Source organism: Octodon degus, unplaced genomic scaffold, assembly GCF_000260255.1.
Source record: "Octodon degus isolate 3935 unplaced genomic scaffold, OctDeg1.0 scaffold00095, whole genome shotgun sequence".
NCBI classification, from domain to species: domain Eukaryota; kingdom Metazoa; phylum Chordata; class Mammalia; order Rodentia; family Octodontidae; genus Octodon; species Octodon degus.
The window spans coordinates 5,882,065-5,900,667 of record NW_004524671.1 but is presented as its reverse complement, the minus strand read 5'-3'; the positions used below and the strand labels follow the sequence as shown (position 1 = coordinate 5,900,667).

At 40.9% G+C, this 18,603-nt stretch overlaps 1 protein-coding gene across 1 annotated transcript in view; it reads left to right on the top strand.

Moving 5' to 3' along the window:
* Vps13a (vacuolar protein sorting 13 homolog A) overlaps positions 1 to 6,091 on the top strand; it is a 241,039-nt gene extending 234,948 nt beyond the window's left edge. Inside the window, exon 70 of the mRNA XM_023722991.1 lies at positions 3,951 to 6,091. Coding sequence (XP_023578759.1) covers positions 3,951 to 4,001 — 51 coding nt within the window. The 3' untranslated portion in view covers positions 4,002 to 6,091. The remainder of the gene's footprint in view (positions 1 to 3,950) is intronic.
* The last annotated feature ends 12,512 nt before the right edge of the window (positions 6,092 to 18,603 follow it).

Sequence of the window (18,603 nt, the reverse complement as noted above, 5' to 3'; positions counted from 1 at the left end):
GTGATGAGGTTAGCTCGGGGCTTATCAGTTTTAATCTGTCAAAGAACCAGCTTTTTGGCTCATTAATTGTTTGAACTGTTTTCTTCATCTCCATTGAATTAATTTCTGCTCTAATCTTTATGACTTGTCTTTGGGCTCTGGGTTTGGTTTGCTCTTCCTTTTCTAGATGCTGGAGGTGCAACATTAAGGTGTTTATTTGTTCCTGTTCTGTTTTCCTAAAGTGTGAGTTCACAGCTATGAATTTCCCTCTGAGAACTGCTTTCATCACATCCCATAAGTTGCGAGAAATAGTGCTTGAATTTTCATTGAATTGTAGATATTGTTGAATTTGTTGTTTAATTTCCATGTATTTGTGTGGTTTTTCTGTTTTCTTGTCTCATTTATTTTCAGTTTCACTGCACTTTCTGTGGTCAGATAATATGCATGGAATAATTTGGTTTTTTGCATTTAGTTAAGCATGACCTATGGAATAGTATGTGGTCTGTTTTAAAAAATGACCCATGTGCAGCTGAAAAAAATGTGTATTCAGCTGTGGTTGGGTTCAACACTGTGTATATATCCACTAAGTCCATTTGTTCCAAGCTCTGGTTCAGTTCTGCTAGTTCTTTGCTAATTTTTTGTCTGTTTGACCTATCTTTTAGGATAAGGGGGGGTGTTAAGGTCTCCTGTTAAGGTTGTGGTATTAGATATTAAATTTTTCATGTCCATTAAGATTTTTCTTATATAGCTGGGTGTGTACATATTTGAGTGCGATCTCCTCCTCTTGCATTTTTCCTCTAACCAGTATCTAGCAGCCTTCTTTATTTCGTTTGATCATTCTTTTGTTTTACCAATCTTTTAGCTATTTTTTAATGTCCATTTTATTTACTTCTCAGATCTTCATAATTTTCTTTGCTTGTAGTAATGTTTGGGTTTTTTAATTTTTATTTTAGGGAAGGGTCTACAGGGTGTTCAGGTTCTCACTACTAGATCAGAATCATAGTGATCCACCTGTTCGCAGCCTCCCCAGAGCTGGGATTACAGAGGCATACCAAGCCCTGTCTCAATTGCTGTCTCAACATGCCCCAGGGGCAGGGCCCGCATGGCAGGCCAGGTTATTGAACCCCTCACCCCTGCTCCTGCTTGCAGTCGCTTCAATCCACTGAGCTATTTGGCCAGCCCTATTCTTTGGACTAATTTTTTAATTAATTTTATTGAGAAACAAATAGCAAGGAGACAGTTTCAAAACCGATTAGTGGGACAGTTTCAATAATACATTGCATATTATTGTCTTTGTAGTGGTTATTCATAGTACAAGATTTCTAAATTTCTGGGTAAAAATATGTAATTGTTTATTTCTATTTTTTAAAGTATTTTATTTTTGTTTTCTGAGCTAATTTTTTTCTTTTTTGTATGGCTGGCTCAGCCCACCCTGAAGGTAGGGCTGGTGTGGCATGTGGTGGTAGGGACTGAACCGCTGAACTGCAGTCCCTGCGTGCTTGCATAAGCAGGCACTTTAGACTGCTGAGCTATGTTGCTGGAAATATAGCTAATTTTGAATCTTGTTCTTGTTTTTCTAGTCCCTTGAGATGCAGTGATAATTTAGTTTCTGATGTGACAGTTGGGTGCTGTACACTTTCCTCTTAGTACTTCTCTTACAGTATTCCATTGGTTTGGGTATGTCTCCATTTTAATTTGTTTCAAACAATTTATTTTCTGATCCACTGGTTTTTCAAGTCAAATTTAATTTCCATGTATTTATATAGTCAAATTTTTTCTTCTAGTTATTCTGCCTGATAGAAGATATTTGATAGATTTTTAATTATTTAAAAATTTTTGAGACCCATTTTGTGGTATGTCTTATGATCTATCCTATAAATGTTTCATGTGCTGAAGAGACTGTTTTCAACAGCTGTCAGATGCTGTAGATGTCTTTTTCTGTCCATTTGGTTTAGCATACTCAGCTATTTGTCTAGATGATCTGTTCATTGGTGAAAATGGGGTGTTAAAAGTTTTATTATTAGTCTCTTTAGAACTATTAATTGCTTTAAACTGGTCATAGTGGCACATGCTTACGGTTCCAAGTTACTTAGATGAGTTGAGACAATCACTTAAGCCCAGGAGATGGGGCCGTCAGAATCTGCCTATGTTAGTTTTCACCAGGTCAGCACTAAGTTCCAGTGAAGTCATGGTTTAATGTCCTCTTCTACCCACAAGTGGGCTTTTGCTGTGTACTGTGTTGCTGGTGTTTGGCGAGGTGTTGGCAAAGGTAGTCTCTTAGCGACCCAGGCTTGACTCTAGCTGAGTCACACTTGAGTCTCATTGCATTGAGTCTCTGCACAATCTTAGGGATGTGCCACAGCTCAAACCACAGGAGTCAGTGATGTAAGCCAACACACAAGTCCAACTCTCTGCTTGGATTTCCGGCTACAAATACGGGTACAGTGATGGCCACTTTGGAGGGACAAATGGTAGAGACTGTTCCTGGGCCAGAGTCTCAGGCTAAGTTGGGTTGCTCCTGCATCTTACAACCACAGGGACTTGCATAGTACAGGAAGCAGATGCATGTGCTCCAAGCCATGCTAAGGCTTAAAATGACAAAGATCAAAATGAGTTAGTCCTATTAGCATGAAGTTCTCTGCCTGATGCTAAGGCTGGTCTACATGCTACATTTGTGAGTCTAAGCATTGTTGGTTCTTATCAAAGGAGGTCTGATACTGGACTCCAAGACTAAACTGCCAGCTTGTGCACTACTCCCCAACAAGTGGAGTCTTACTCTATCATTGCCTTCATTTGGAGGAGTGACAGGTGCACCAAGCTAAGTGCAGTTGCAAAAGTTCAGACCATGGTTACCGGCCTGACAGTAGTTCGTGGAATTAGGTTTTAAGTCTGAAACCAAGCCTTAATCTTCTCCCCCTCCAAGTGGGAAGTATCTATGCTGAGCTGCTCAGAGTTGCAGGCAGGGGTGGTAACACAGGCAGTTCACAGTGCTGCCTTCTTTGGTATACCTCATTGTGTTATGCTAAAGCAGGCACTATGGTATCTCGTGTGATTTTCTTTGCTTTGTTAAGGTTCTTTGGTGGCATAAATCTTGTACTTAGTGTGTGTGGTGGGCAGAGATAGTTACTAGAGGATCCTTCTCAGCCTCCATCTTCTAAATCTTTTTTATAACGGAATAACCCCACATGAATGCTCAAGATTTTGATCTGTCGTGCAGGCCCCATAATAATGGCCATTATTGGTGGAAAGGTTTTAATTACATTTATCTTCTTGTAATTCCAGATTCTTTTAGAATAGAAAATGAAAGCATCAAAAATGCTGTATTACCTACAGTTATATGCAGTTATTCATATTCAAGCAATAGAACTGTACATATGGAATCAAGGTGGTTTGTGATACAGAATTGGCACAGGTTGAAAGAAATTTTGCCCAAATACTTTTCAGATTATGCCAGTTGTTCAGCTGAGCGTCCAAATTACCCTTTCCTGTATGGGTGGTTCATTTCACTTTTTATATTCTGAAGATGAATTTCCAAGTTCAAAAACCTTAGGCTGGGGAGATAGCTCAGCAGTCTAAGCAGCTGCCTGCCAAGCACAAGGACCTGAGCTCGATCCCAATATGGCATACCCTGCTGACCCTGGAACCCCACACATCCTGTGCAGGCCCCAAAACCAGGTGTGATAGGAGGATCACTACAAGCCTGAACTGCATAGTGAGACTCTGCATCCAATAAATAAAAAGAAAAAATTTAAAAACCTTAGAAAAACATTAGTACCACTGTTAGACTCACTGACATTGCCCAGAGCCATTTCAACTGCTTAGGTGAATAATCTCTTGTGCACTATGAATTTTGTGTTTTGGATATTAGTATGCACATAACTAAGCTGAAAAACTCCTAGAGTTCTACTCACATTTTCTTTCATTGAAAGTTCACTAAAATAAGTAAATGTCAGTTTGTTTTTTCACAACAGTGGATCCTTACAAAGCTAGAAGAAGCAAGAGAACCTTCTCCAAGCCTCTGAGAGTACTGCCACAAGACACAACAGCCATTACTCCTTTGCACACTGTACCTTCCAGCACCTTTTCAAGAAGTCTATCAGGGGTAACTTCTAAATGCATAGTCAGACCAGGTAAAAGAGCAATGTGATTAAAATACTTCAACTCTTCAGAGATCTATTCAGTGCCCTAGTTTGAATCATGTATGTGGTTATATTACTACTTCATAAAAGAAAACATTTGATGAAGGTTATTCTGTCATGTGGAGAGGTTCCCCATAGTCTCCAGATGGAATAAAGCTTGATGTTCCCAGTTCATATTTTAAAATTGTATCAAGGGGGCCGGGGAGATGGCTCAGTGGAATAAGTGCTTCCCTGGCAAGCACAGGGGCCTGAGTTCAGTCCTCAGTTCTGAAAAAAAATAAATTTGTACCAAATTCAGATTTTTTGAATGATGGGGAAATAATTAAGATGTTGCCTCAGCAGTGTCAAATGCTGACTTACTCAGAAGTATGGAATCTTTATAAATGAGTATTTTGGTATTTTCCTTTTTAAAAAAAAAAGAGTTTTGAATTATACTTAAAATAGAAGTAGCATAATTATGAAAAACTGTCTCTTTTGAGATTGAACACAGAATAATACCCTTTCAAGCCTAACTAACCTTCAGAATATTTTAAATGAACATCATATCTGTAAAGGGATACAGAAACATATCAGAAATGTAGAGCCTTAGAAATACTCCAAGCCAACTTCATGAGGTCTATTTGGTTTATCCTGTTCATATTTTTAATAGACTATTTCAAAGGAAACCTTGTAAAGCCTTAATGCCCACTCTTTGTTCACTGGTAAGAAATGAAAATTTCCACATCTTAGATACAATGAGTTATGCTTTAGAGCAGATAGTCCCTGTCATAGTAAACGTATGAACCCTAACCTAACCCAGTAACCTGCCTGTTGGTGATGCAAAAATTTGATTTTATGTAATCAAATGAGAATTACTTCTTTAAATGTACAGCTTATCCAAAAATTATGGCCTGTACATTAGTTAAAAGCCCATGGAGGTTTTTTCTTGACTTTTGTCCAAGATCTTTGCACCTTAATATTTAAAATGTAAAAGGATGAGTATATAACTGTAAACTATGAACAGAATAGTTCAGTGTCTTAATTAGTTACTAAGAAAGAGCATTTGGATGCATGTTAGATGTCTCACCAAGTTATTACAGTTTCTGGAATTGAAGACTGTGTGTGTAGTCAGTGGTTGTAAAACTCTCATCAAACCTTTGCTTTGTTATAAAAGCTAAAATAAACAGCATGGCAGACTGTAACTGCAATTTTTGTTGACCAAATCCTATTGTGTACTATCCATTTCTCTTATTACAAAATGTCATAGTTTCCTGTAAGTTGCTTTTATTTTTGATTATAAATTAAATCCACAAATTACATGATAGTGTGACTCCTTAATAACCTTTATTTGGTATAGTATTTCCTGTATTCTTGAGCTTCTACCAATTTCATACCTCAAAATGTAACCTAAAAATGTAAAAGATGTGTGCTTGATTTCCCTCATCTGGAATACTGCTTTCCTGGAGTTCCACTCAATGAATGCCCTTAGTCAAATACCTCATCAACCATCGAGCTTCATGATTTCAACATTCAGAAAAATTAAGAGCCAGAACTCCCTGACTATCCCACAGTGAAATAAAAATGTGAAATAGTAAGCACAGAAATTCTGGAATCCTGTGACAGCCAAGAAGACTGTCTTACCCAGTATACACACAAAGCCAGTGTGCCTCTTCTTTGTGTCCCCTTAAGAATGCAGAAACTCATCACCTCCTCCTCCTCTGTCAGTCACCTTTCTGTCATATCCTGTTACTTTAAAGGAACCACAGTTTCAAGAACTGTTATTTACCAAGTATTTTAGAAGACTGTCTCCATCCAAAGGACCACAAAAACTAAGAACATTAATCCCTAGATGGTGAATCTTTGGCATATCATTTTACAATTTGCAATTATGTTTGATTCAGTATTTTTTTTCATATAATGGAGTTTGGAACCTTACTGTATTTGGAAACAAATCCTGAACTGCAGTGTGTGTACTGCTTTTAGCTTTTTTTTTTTTTTTTTTTAAGAAAAACAAAAGGAAAATACAGAATTTTAAAACAAGCTAATTGGAGATTAGCAATGTTAGTTTTGTTTCTTCTTCCCTAGTCTTAGCACTATATTGAGATATCCCCCCAAGAACAGTGTAGTACAGATAGATTATCTTTTGTTCACTAAATAATTACTGCTTGTAGCTTTTTTTAAAGAAAAAAGGAAAAAAATACAGAATTTTAAAGCAAGCTAATTGGAGATTGGCAATGTTAATATTGTTTCTTCTTCTCTAGTCTTAGCACGATATTGAGATATTCCCCCAAGATCAGTGTAGTATAGGTCACTAAATAATCACTGCTATCTATAGACAGTCCTTCCTTCTCTCCTCTGTAATCCTAATCCATTTGAAGGCAGCTATCCTATGGCATTCAAATAAATATCACATTCTCTATAAATGTGCATTATCTCCTGCATAACTGTTTCATTTTTTTCTAATAGCATATATTATCCTAGCTCATCTCTTAGAAACATCCCACAAAGTGTTATTTTTATTCTTTTTGTTGTCTTTTTGAGATAGGCCTCACTATGTAGTTCAGGGTGGGCTCGAACTCATAGCAAATCCACTGCCTCAGCTTGAGTGCTGGGATAACAGGTGTAGGCAACCATGCCTGACTTATTCTTGGCTGATAAAATAAAAAGGGATTCTTTTATGCTGAATTTGGTGTACTGTATTAGTGGCTCCTGGTCCATGAGAACCTGAGTTGGGATTCACAGGTTCCTCTCTTGCTACAGTAGTCCACACACTTGGGCAAGGATGTGGTCTCTATAGAGGGCTTGTTAAAACCTGTGTCACGATCCCTAGGACACATGCTGCACCATACCTGCCCTTAAGGCAGCCTGAGCCAGCAAAAAAAAAAAAAAAAAAAAAGAATCCTCAAGGTTTTAGGGCCAGCCAGATAGCTCAGCGGACTAAAGCTCCTGCTTAGGCAGAACAAAACAACCAGGGTTCAATCCCTGACATGTTGTGCCAGCCCTGCCCCCAGGGTATGCTGAGATGGTGATTGAGACTGGGCGTGGTGGCATGCACCTATAATCCCAGTGCTTGGGAGGATGAAAACTGGAGGATCACTGTGAATCCAATCTATGTAGTGAGACCCTGAACTAAATACATTTAAAAAAAAAAAAAAAAAACCCTGTGTCAGACAGCTCTACACTGAGACATCATAGTCACACTAAGTCAGTTGTGCATAGTGCTTATATGGCATTGGTCCACAGAACACACACTGCTGACCACTGCTGTATAGAAAAGGCCCCCAGAACCCAAGATGCTGAGCTTCCTGATCCTGTCCATTTCTGAGGTCTCGGGGCTTTTGACAGCAGCACTGTGGAAATCTGATCATGTGGACAGCAAGAGAGGCACAAAGTCAAGCCATGTGGTGAAGGGGCTACTGACTGCCCTTGCCAGCTCCAGCCTGACTACCTGCTTGCTGTGTTACATCCTGCACTTTTGTTCTATGGCTGCAGTACAAACTACCACAAGAGAGGGGAAATAGCCAGTGTGCAAGTATTAAAGCCCCAAAGAGGACATCAACCAGTGGGAAGGAGATCTCCACCAGCTCAAATCTATGCTTTGCTTCTCTTGCTTGTGCAAACTCCAGTGTGCTGCCTCATCTGCAGGCTCCCTGTAGCTGGTAGCTAGTCAGTAGCAGCTGTGACTGTGTCCCATCAGGTGGTCAGCAATGGGGTAACCATTGAGTAAAAAATGGAGGCCCCTAGAGCCCATGGTGCCACCCCTAGTTAGAACTGACTGCATGATTCAAGCACAGCCACACTGTCCCAAAACCCAAAAGGTAATAGTAACCACTGCTGCCTGCAGTGTTTAGAATACTGTTACAGCAGGAGAAATTCCTCCACTGAGCTACAGAAGGGTCTTCTCCAAAAATGCCATTCGAACTTCTAAAGTAAGGAGACAGAGGCCCAGAGAAGCCAGAGGGCTCAAGGCTACAGAGCCAGGAGCAGCTCTCCCAATTTCCAGTCCAGACTTTTCCATGAAATAACTGTTCCTCTTGAACTTTATGGAAACTATCAAAAGCACTCCAGTTCTCCTTGGCCAACAGCACTTTAAACACTGAACTGCAGTTGAGAAAAACAGGCACAAGGCAAGGCATCAGTTTTAATATGACGTCCTTAAACTGCTATTAGAAGAACGATTTAGGAAGACAAGTCACACCTTGTGGGGGGGGGTTACTTCTTTGGGGTGGTCTGTAAGACTCCACTGAACATTCTATGCAGTCTTCATAGTTCCAAGCTCAAGAGAGGAGGCCTGCCCATTAGCTCAGTTGTTTAAGTGCCTGTTTAAACAGCAGTGGGGCTCAGGATGCTGTGGTTCCAACTCCATATCCTCATGTCTTACCAGACCTGCCCTGAAGGCATCCTGAGCCAGCCAAAAAAAAAAAAAAAATCCACCACCAAGGTCAAGAGAAACAGCAGGAAATGTGTCAGAGGACAACATTATTCGGGGATTAGTCCACGGGGGGGGCTGGAGGGAAATATTTCTGTGTCCAGAACCAGCCTTGGAAAGCCCTCAACAAGGTGCACACCAGTGTCCGGCATTCTTCACAGACATCACATGGCAATGCAGGGGGCTCATTGGAAGTGCCCAGCTAGAGTGACAGTGCAGGCTATGGGAGAAATAGAAATGGGACAGTAGGGCTGGTGGGAGTCTACATAGATTGCATAGAAAATTAAGATAAAAGAAGCCTCATTGTTCAGCTCAGTGCTTGCTTTGGCAGCACATACACTAGAATAATCATTCTAGCTCAGGCCCATTGGACAGCTGTGGAAACTGAGGTGCAGAAAATTGGGATAACTTGTTAACTACCACCTGGCTGGTCAGAGACAATTCCCAATAAATCCATCACAACTACAGTTAAGTCAGACGAAGCACTTCCTTTCAACTCTAATGCCATGAAAGTCTATTAGAAAATGTAGAGTTCAAGACTTTAAAAGAATGTAAATAAAATTATGTCCAAAAAGACTGCTAAATAATTTATTCCACTGGGCATTAGTGCCAGTAATACTGACATCATACCAGCGCTTGCAAGCATGTGTGCCACAATCATGTCATGAATTATCTCTGGAAGAAATTTACATTCCCTTCTGAGCTTACATTTCAATTACGAAAATAGACTGGTACAAAGTACCAGTAAAAGTAGAGTTCAGATATAAATATGACACATTATAGGGAAGCAAATGCATATAGTCCTGTCCTATAAACCGAGTACATAACCCTTGGCAACATAAGTATTTCACTGGGGAGAAATAAGCTTAGAACAATGGAACACTATGCTCCTGAAACTGGTACTTACAAGTATACTACTGCACACAGGAAAAACTCATGTACTACCATGATGCGAAGTAAAAGCAGTATAACAAAAGAGTATACAAAGAAAAGCCATACAAGGTGTGATCAAAATTAACAGTGATTGTAACAAAAATTCTAAAAAAAAAAAAAAAGCAATTCTAGAACTTTCAGGAAAAGTTTTGCAAAAAAACCACCTCATAGCCACAATGAGGTAATTAAGTATATTTCAAACAAGTAGTATTCTAAGAGGAATTAATGGGAACTTGTCTTTTACTGCAATTATTTCTTTTGTATTTTAGGGAAGAGTCTACAGGGTGTTTAGGGTCTCACTACTAGATTGGATTCATAGTGATCCACCTGTTTACAGCCTCCCAACAGCTGGGATTACAGGTGTGTGCCACCACTCCCAGTCTTAATCACCTGTCACAGCCTGCCCTGGGGCCGGGACCAGCATTTTTTAAAAACTTAAAACACTCACCATATTTTTCAACCACACATACAATATCTGGCTACAGTCAGTGTAGTTGCTACAAAAGAAGCCTGGGGACAAAAGCAAATTTCTCTCATTTTCTTTGTCTTCTTACATAACTGCTGTGTTTCCTAGTGCTATAAGAATAGTTGGTGATATAATATATGAAAAAGGACAAGATTTACCTAGAAGAAGATTACACAGGTTGTGTAATCCAGTGAGTGTGGATCTGTGATGGGAGGTCAGGATGGGCCTGAAGATGCCTCTGCTCTTTGCCACCAAGCCAGTAATATGACCCCAGACTGCTTCTGCATACTACAGGGGCGGCGTCACCATCTATTTCTCTCACCCTTGTCCCTGTTAGAAAGCCCACAGCTACCACCAATGACAAAACCAACCAGGACATGGCACATGGTCATGATTCTTAGCACATTCATACTCTGCCTATAATGTCCTAGGATACTATAGGGGCTGTTTTAAATTAATGAGTATTTTAATCCTGTATACCTAACACTAGTATTTCTAATAGTATTCAAGAATGAGACTGGAACACACAGTTGGTTCTCATAATTAAAGAGCTGCAAAATTTAACAAGCCATGGCGCGCATGGCGCTTCCCGAGCCAGCTGCAAGGTAAGTGCAGCTTAGCCAGACACTGACGCTTTTCTTACTTTTAAGTCCCAGAGAGTTACTGCCTCAAGAACACTACTGCCCAGTCTCAGACAAAGATTGATCCTTCCCCCATGTAACATGAGAGTAACGTTACTAGTTCCCTTAAGGGTAAATTCTGCCTAGCAATTAATGACAAAGACATGTGTAACTAACCATAGGCTGTAATGCTATCTGCCCTTTGTACTTCTGCAGACATATATCAGCAATTAGTAATCTCAGAATGAGGCTAGTTATTTGAACCTCTGGTTTCCGGGCCAATAAATGTAATAAACTTCCTTCCAAAGATCCTCTGGTGCTGCTGTCTTCCATTTGGCCTGGTCCTGAATTCCACAGCAAAAGAAGGGCCATAACTACCTGGGTCTCCACAAATCAGACAGGCCAGCCTTTCATTTCTTCTCTGTCCAATAAAAAATTTTTTTAAAAAATTAAGGGAAGAAGGCAATTGATGTCTTCAGGTGAAGCTTAGTCTGGTGAAATCATTCTTTCCTAACAAAACCTAACATTTCTTTTAGCTTGTCATACCTGACTCTGATATATGCAAAAGAAACGTCAACACTGGTGAAGGCCTTCCAAGAAGGCACTGCTTTAGTGCTTTGGCCTAAGCCTAGCCTTTTATTCTCCTACAAGACAGAGTAACAAAATTCTAGACATTTCCAGTGTCACCAACTATTCTGATAGCACTAGGAAACTGAGTAGTTAGTTATACAAAAAGACAAAACGAGAGAAGTATGCTTTTGTCCTCAGGCTTCTTTTGTAGCAACTATACTGGCTTTAGCCAGCTAACTAACTGTCCTGGAATTCCTGGCATTGGTGCAAACATTTTGTTCCCTGGTTACACCTTTATCACTGTTCAAACTGCCACATTCTTTAACCTTCCTGCTCTTTCCATAGGCCTGGGCCTGTCCTATCTCCCGGAAACTTTATATGCTGCAGCATCCCAGCAACCTGCAAGGTGGAAGGCAGCTCAGGATTCAGAATGTGGACTAATTCCTACCTGGATCCACACCACCAAGCTGAAAGTCAGCCTGTCTGTGCAGAAATAGGAGCCCAGCCCATGGCTCATAGAGTTTTGAGTTCTTCAGCACTGAAGAACTTCCCCAGCAAACCAGTTTCCAGAAGGTGGTCTTTTTCAAGGAAATGATGTCAAGATTTATCACAGGACATGCACATTCAGCCAGCAACATCAGCCATAGACAAGCCCCCCTAAATCTAACTATGAATAGCTTTAGAATTATTTATTTTGAAACAGGGTCTCACTATGCATTTCAGGTAGACCTTGAATTCACTCAAACTCACAAAGATCCTTTTGCCTCAGCTTCCCAGCACTGGGATTACAAGCATACACCTCAATGTCCAGCAGAATTTTTGCTTCAAAACAAGACAAAACCACTATGAACTATAACCTCACTTCCAGCAAGAACCCTGAACTCCTATAGCACTGCTCACGTTACCGAGTTACCTTGTATCCTACGTGTGTGATTACGTGTGTCGGGGTCTTATCTCTGCTAGATGCTGGAACAACTAGTACTGTAGTCTGTCCATCACTGTGGCTCTGCTCTCCAGGAACCAAACTCCCCAGAAAAAAAACGGTAAAAATAAAACAGTAACCAAACTACTAGCTAAGATGCTACACAAGCAAGGCATATGACTTGTGCAAGGGAGGCTGAAGCAGGAGGATCACTATGAGTTCAAGGCCAGCCTCAACAACACAGTGAGACCCTGTCTCAAAAACAAAAATCAAAACTTACACAAGGAAAGACATCACACAAGGAAAACAGTGATTAACTGAAAAGTGAAAATGCTCTTACATGATTTAATACAAAGTATGAGCAATGGAAAATCACAACCAAGGCAAAACTCTTCTAAAACCTGTCCTTCCCAGAAACTGGGACCTCCAGCGATCTATACTTGCTTATGAGGAACTTAGCAAAACTATCAGCGAAGTGTGGCAGCCAGATTTCTTAGTAGAGCTCAGTAAATGCTTGTCTCAGGACATTTCATTTGTTTGGGAAAATATCTGAGTAACCTCTAAGTATGGAAAGAGAAGATGCCTTCTAGAACTTGATCGGGGGCCAGGGAGATAGATCAACAGAGTAAGTGCTTGCCTGGCTAAAGCACATTATTCTCTCACCCTTGTCCCTGTCAGCCCACAGCTCACCAGTGCCAAAACCATCTGGGCCATGGCACATGGTCATGATTCTTAGCACATTCACACTCTGCCTAGGATACTATAGGGGCTGTTTTAAATTAATGAGAATTTCAATCCCTTGCACGGGTCATATGCCCTCTTGTGCAGCATCTTTAGGCCCATCCTGACCTCCCATCGCGGATGCACACTCACCAGATTACACAGACAACCTGTACTTGTTCTTCTAGGAAAACTGGTCCTTTTTCATATATTGTATCACCAACTGTTCTGATAACACTAGGAAACACAGTAGTTATGCAAGAAGACAAAATTCATAGTGATATTACAGGAAGGGAGAAGAGTTGAGAGGGAAGCTAGCCAAAGACGGGATGATGAATTCAGTCTTGCATACACTGATCTTTTGAGGTTGAGTCCATAGAAAGCAAGGGCCTGAGTTCAATCTCCGGTTCCAACAACAACAACAACAAAAAAAAAAAAAAAAACCTTAGTCTGAAGGGAGAAGGACCACAAATTTCTCTATACAAGGAGAGTTTTGAGTTTCTGGAGGAAAAAGGCAGGTGATAGCCAGGGCCTCCAGCAAGAGAAAACTCAGTACTAAACATTAGTTTGTGTTGAGAAGAGAGTCATCCACTCAATACTAAGCTATTCTGAAGTAATGTATTAAAGGGTGATCAAAAAATATTGTTGAATGCTGTGTACCTAGTGCCGGCCAGCAGAAAGGCAGGGATTGTCAATACAGGAAGTGGTAGGTTGAAACTTAATAAAAGCTTGTGAGAAGTTTCAACTTGTTTGGTGCAATTACTTGAGCTACAGTTGAGAGGTATATTTATGCCATAAATCACAGACAAAGAACAACATTCATATTAGCTGAGCATGGTGGTCCATGTCTGAAGTCCTGGCAGCTGGGAGGCAGAGGCCAGCCTGGGCTACCTAGAGTTCAAGGTCAGCCTGAACTATAGTGAGACCTTACCTCAAAAACAAAAGAACACCAAATTAACAAAATTTCATTAGAATTACATGATCACATGGTTTCAGATTTCAACTTTTTAAGAAATGTCATTGGAGAGATGAAGCTTGGATCTGATTATAATCCTGAGACCAAGGTTCAAAGTCGGCAGTGGAAATTGTTCAGTTCTCTTCCTGTAGAGCAAGTGTATCAGAACATTTCATCAGCAGTGTGACACTGTGCTTTTTGACCTTGATGAAAATGTGAAAGTGGAGTTTGTACCCAGAAATACTGCAATGAACTCTGAATAATATAAAAGCTTATTAGAGGGGCTGGAGAGATGGCTCAGTGGTCTAAAGCACCTACTTGGAACAAGCTTGGCAAAGCACAGGGACTGAGGTTCGATCCCCCAGCACCACATGCCAGCCAGCCGCGCCCCCTGGTGGGCTGAGCTGGCCACACACACACACACACACACACACACACACACAATAAATAAATGTTAAAAATTAAAAAAAAAAAAAGCTTATTGGAGCATTTTTTAAATGAGATGAAAACAGCCCGAGTTTGGGTAACTGGTTTCATCCTCCATCATGACAGTGCTCTGTATCACATATCACTTCTGGAAACACAACTGCTGTCAAAACATTTGTGTTCACATCCACCTTATTCATTCGATCACATACTATTTGTCTTCTAACCCTTCTCTGAAATCAAAATGACCTTGAAAGGGCAACAGTTTTATCAATTCAGGTTATCAAGGCAGTCATGAAAACACAACTAAAGACATGCGAGAGGACTTTTAGAGCTGCTTCAAAAGTAGCAAGAATAGGGCTTGGCATGATGGCACACACCTGTAATCCTAGCACTCAAGAAGCTGAGGCAGGATTGCTATGAGTTCAAGACCACCCTGAACTACATAGAGAGACCACTCCACACTACAAAAAAAAGAGGAATATTCTGAGGGGGATTCATAGCAATATGTCTTCTACTATAACTTTTTAAAATTCTCTTTCTTTTCCCCAGTACCATGGATCAAACTTGGGACTTTGTGCTTGCCAGGCAGTGCTCATGCTGCTAAGCTATATCCCCAGCTCAGTTCACCTATTTTTGCCATACTTTGTAACTTCTCTAGAACACTGCCATATATTATCACTCTATGTGTGGACTAGACAGGGACCAACCCAGTATAGGGCCAATCGGGTGCAAGGTTCCTGAGTCTACAACTCGCGGTGCAGTAGTACTTTCTGAAGTCCTCAGTTTGAGAGCTGGATTTACTGCCCTACCTGAAACTAGGTAGGCTCCAAAAGTAAACACAAGATATATGAACAACTGATGCCAGATAGAAACATATGAATTAGGGATCCAGGAGAGGAGAAATGAGACACAAATAGAGAAAAAAGCTGCATAGGACAGGCCCAGAGAAGAAACCAAGATGAGTAGGGGTGGAAAAAACAAAGAAATAGCTGACCAGGAAAAGAAAAGCAAGAATCCAGGAACTAAGTTTATCTTGGCACAAGTAGGCCTTGTGTCTCACCACTGTGTGCCCTTCAGAAAAACATGCACACACAAAAACACCCATGTCCACTTCCTTAGAAGCCTTACACTCAGATTCTCCCAGAAGCCACCATTCTTCTCCGCTTCTACCACACCAGCCCAGCCTCGGGCAGTGCAGGCCTTCCCACCTTGTGCTCCTCTCACCCAGCCTGTCTGCACAGCAAGTGTGCTAAGGGCTCTGCAACAGAAGAGTAGTCATGCTCTTACTGTATCTCCTGCTAAAGTGTGGGCTCCATGAAAGGCACAGTCATCCTTCCTCAGTGCTGTATTCCCAGAGACAAGAACAGTACCAATGGGTGTGGATCTTCCCATTTAGCACTATAAAAATTAAATAAGTGGTTATAAAACCAAATGCTACAGACCTCTAAGAAATAAGGAACCTCATTCTGTGCTGATGTGGGCCAGGAGGGAACAATCTGGAAGTCATACTTTGAGAGGCACTACCTTGCTGTCACCTGCAACTGGATCTACATTGGCTTGTATGTGACAGGAAATCCATAAATGCTCACTGTATGGATAAAGCAAAGAACTTAAAATAGGTCTGATGTCATATGTGGTGTGCTCAGGACTGACCTGTACTGGACATAGCTGCTTGTGTATCTCCTGGCAAGAGAGTAGATATTTAAAAACAATGGAAAGCCAAAAAGTATTCAGCATGGGGGCCGGGGAGATGGCTCAGTGGAATAAGCGCTTCCCTGGCAAGCGCAAGGGCCTGAGTTCAATCCCTGGTTCCGGGGGAAAAAAAAAAAGTATTCAGCATGGACCTAACCTAATTATGTGCCAGTCACAAGAAACACAAAGGACTACAATTCTTGTCTTCAAGGAATTGAAATCTATTATTTCACAAAGATCTACAAGCAATTCTGAAATGAGACAACTACTTACTAGACATTTCATACATGAAACACTTGAAAGGCACAAAGAAAGAGCTTATCCTTATCTGAGTCAGAATCAGGGAAAAAGTTCTAAAACATTTTAGCTAGGTGCACTGGTACATGCCTATAACCCCCACACTCAGGAGGCTGAGGCAAGAAGATTACTGCAAGTCTAAAGCCAGCCTGGGTTAGAGTGAACTCAAGGCCAGCCTGAAATACACAGTGAAACCTTGTCTCAAAAAAAAAAAAAAAGAAAAAGGAAAAAAATATTTTACTTGAGCTGAATCTTAGCAGGTGAGCAAAAACTCATTTAGAGAAAGCACAATCTACGTGCATAGCATATACATAGATGGCTATGAGAAGTGAGTTAACAAAACATGGAGTGATACTCTTCCACAGAGAGAGGTTACAAATCTCTTCTGTTTAAGGACAGAGCCTTTGCTCTTGAATGAGCACACCAGGCCCACCTTCCACATCACCTGTGGTGGACTGACAGCTGGTGACCTTGTTACACCTGGCTGAACTGCACCATGTGGTGCTGGGTGTGGGAAGCTCACCTGGGGACTGTTGCTGACAGATTAAGGCAGAAGTGGAGAACAGGAGAAGCTGTAGGGAGCTCTTGCTTTCCTTGGAGGACCTTGTCATGTTGGTTTTCCTGGTGAACATTTTCTCACTGGAGGCAGTACTAGGGACCTTGTTGTTGGCAACTGCTACAGTTCACTTTGAGCAGCTGTGGTTCTCACCTTGAGCACTGGTCTTGGAATGTATTCAACACCGCTCCCCATTTTTATCAGTGCCAGGGAGGGAAGGGGCCTCACATCAGCTCTGCTGCAGGCTTGTCAAATGGAGGCTTTGCATCTGCAGGTGGTGTATGACCTCACAAGCAGTTACTGAGGCTCTCCACCCTCAGACACAAGGCTCTTAACTGTACACTTGTTTCGTGTGGAAAGGAAGAAAGAATCTTATACACTGATTGACCCTCATTTAAATGGTGACTTAAATCCTATCTTGAGATTTAATCTTTATTTTCTGATTTTAAGAAATACATACATATATAAAGGAAAGGGATGAAAGGTAAAAGAAATGGCATTGTGTGGACACAGAGACTTCAAATTCTAATTAAGGGTCAACTGACATTAAAGGAATCACCTACAGAAAGTCTCATTAAAGCACAGAGAGTTAAGTCTCATTTTTGCCTTAAAATGTATGAAAACCACTTCCGCACAGAGCTGGCCCCTCCACAGGCCGAGTGCTCTGTTAGGCATGGGCCATTCTCTCCACGCCTGCTGCGCCATAAGGAGAGCTCCCAGCTTAGCTCAGCCGTGGAGCTTAGGAGAGATGGGCACGGTGAGTGGCTGGTCACTGGCCTTTATCTCCACAGACCAGAATTTATGTACTGGATTTGCCTTGTGCACCTGCAGAACAAGGAAAATAAAGTTACCATGGACAGCAATGTGAGAGAACTATGCATGGTAGTTTTCTTTTGTTGCAGTATTGAACCCAGACCTTTATTTTTTCATTTTCAATTTTGAAACAGGGTCTCATGAGGCTGAGAAACTGTCTAGGCTGGGCTTAAACTCATGATTCTCAGAGTGCTGGGTTTACAGGAGTGCACCACCCTACCTGGTTTTTTGAGAGAAAATGGTATACTTTTATCAATTATAATACATCAATTATGAATTCAAAGAAGAGAGACAGGAGTAAAATGAGAAAGTACATGAGACCAACAGTGTTTGTTAAGTGTTTGTTTGGTCCCTCACTAAGAATGCCAAGCCGGTCTCCTTTGGGCCTGATGAGGGCAGCGATGGCCAAGCCTTCAGAGCACTTCAGAACAAATGGCCGCGTGGCACATGCACCATAACCTCACCCCCACTGCCCCAGTGTGTGCTGAATGTAGCTGTACTCAAGTGCACAGAGAAGGGTTACCAGTTAGGAATTAAGAGGACAAATGGGACAACTGTGCTGTGCATTTCTGCTGGTCTATGGAAAGGGGCAGTTAATGCTTAATTTCTTTTGTCTCCTTTTATCAACTGTTTGTCCTTTTTCTCTTCATTTCTTATAAATTTTTTTCTAATTTTGCATGCATATATGTGGTAATAAGAACAACTAGTTGGAAGACAACACTATCCATTACAACAAATACTATGAGATTCATATTATTTTGTTAAGTGAAATTCTCTATCACTTGTAATATTTGATTTAATACTATTTTGTACTCTTTTTAAAAAGTAAAAATATTAAAACAAGTTAGGACTTAGAATACAATCATAAGCTTGCCAACTCTTTTTTGTAAGAACTGAACTCAAGGTCTTCACACTACATCTTCAGCACACACACACACACACACACACACACACCCTTTTTAAGTAAGTGTCTTAAGTTGCCTGTGCTGTCCTCACCCTTGTAATCCTCCTGCCTCAGCCTCTGAATAACTGAGATTACAGCATACCCCACCATACCCTTACTGACTTTCAGTATTCACAAAAACATGAACCAAAAGAACAAAA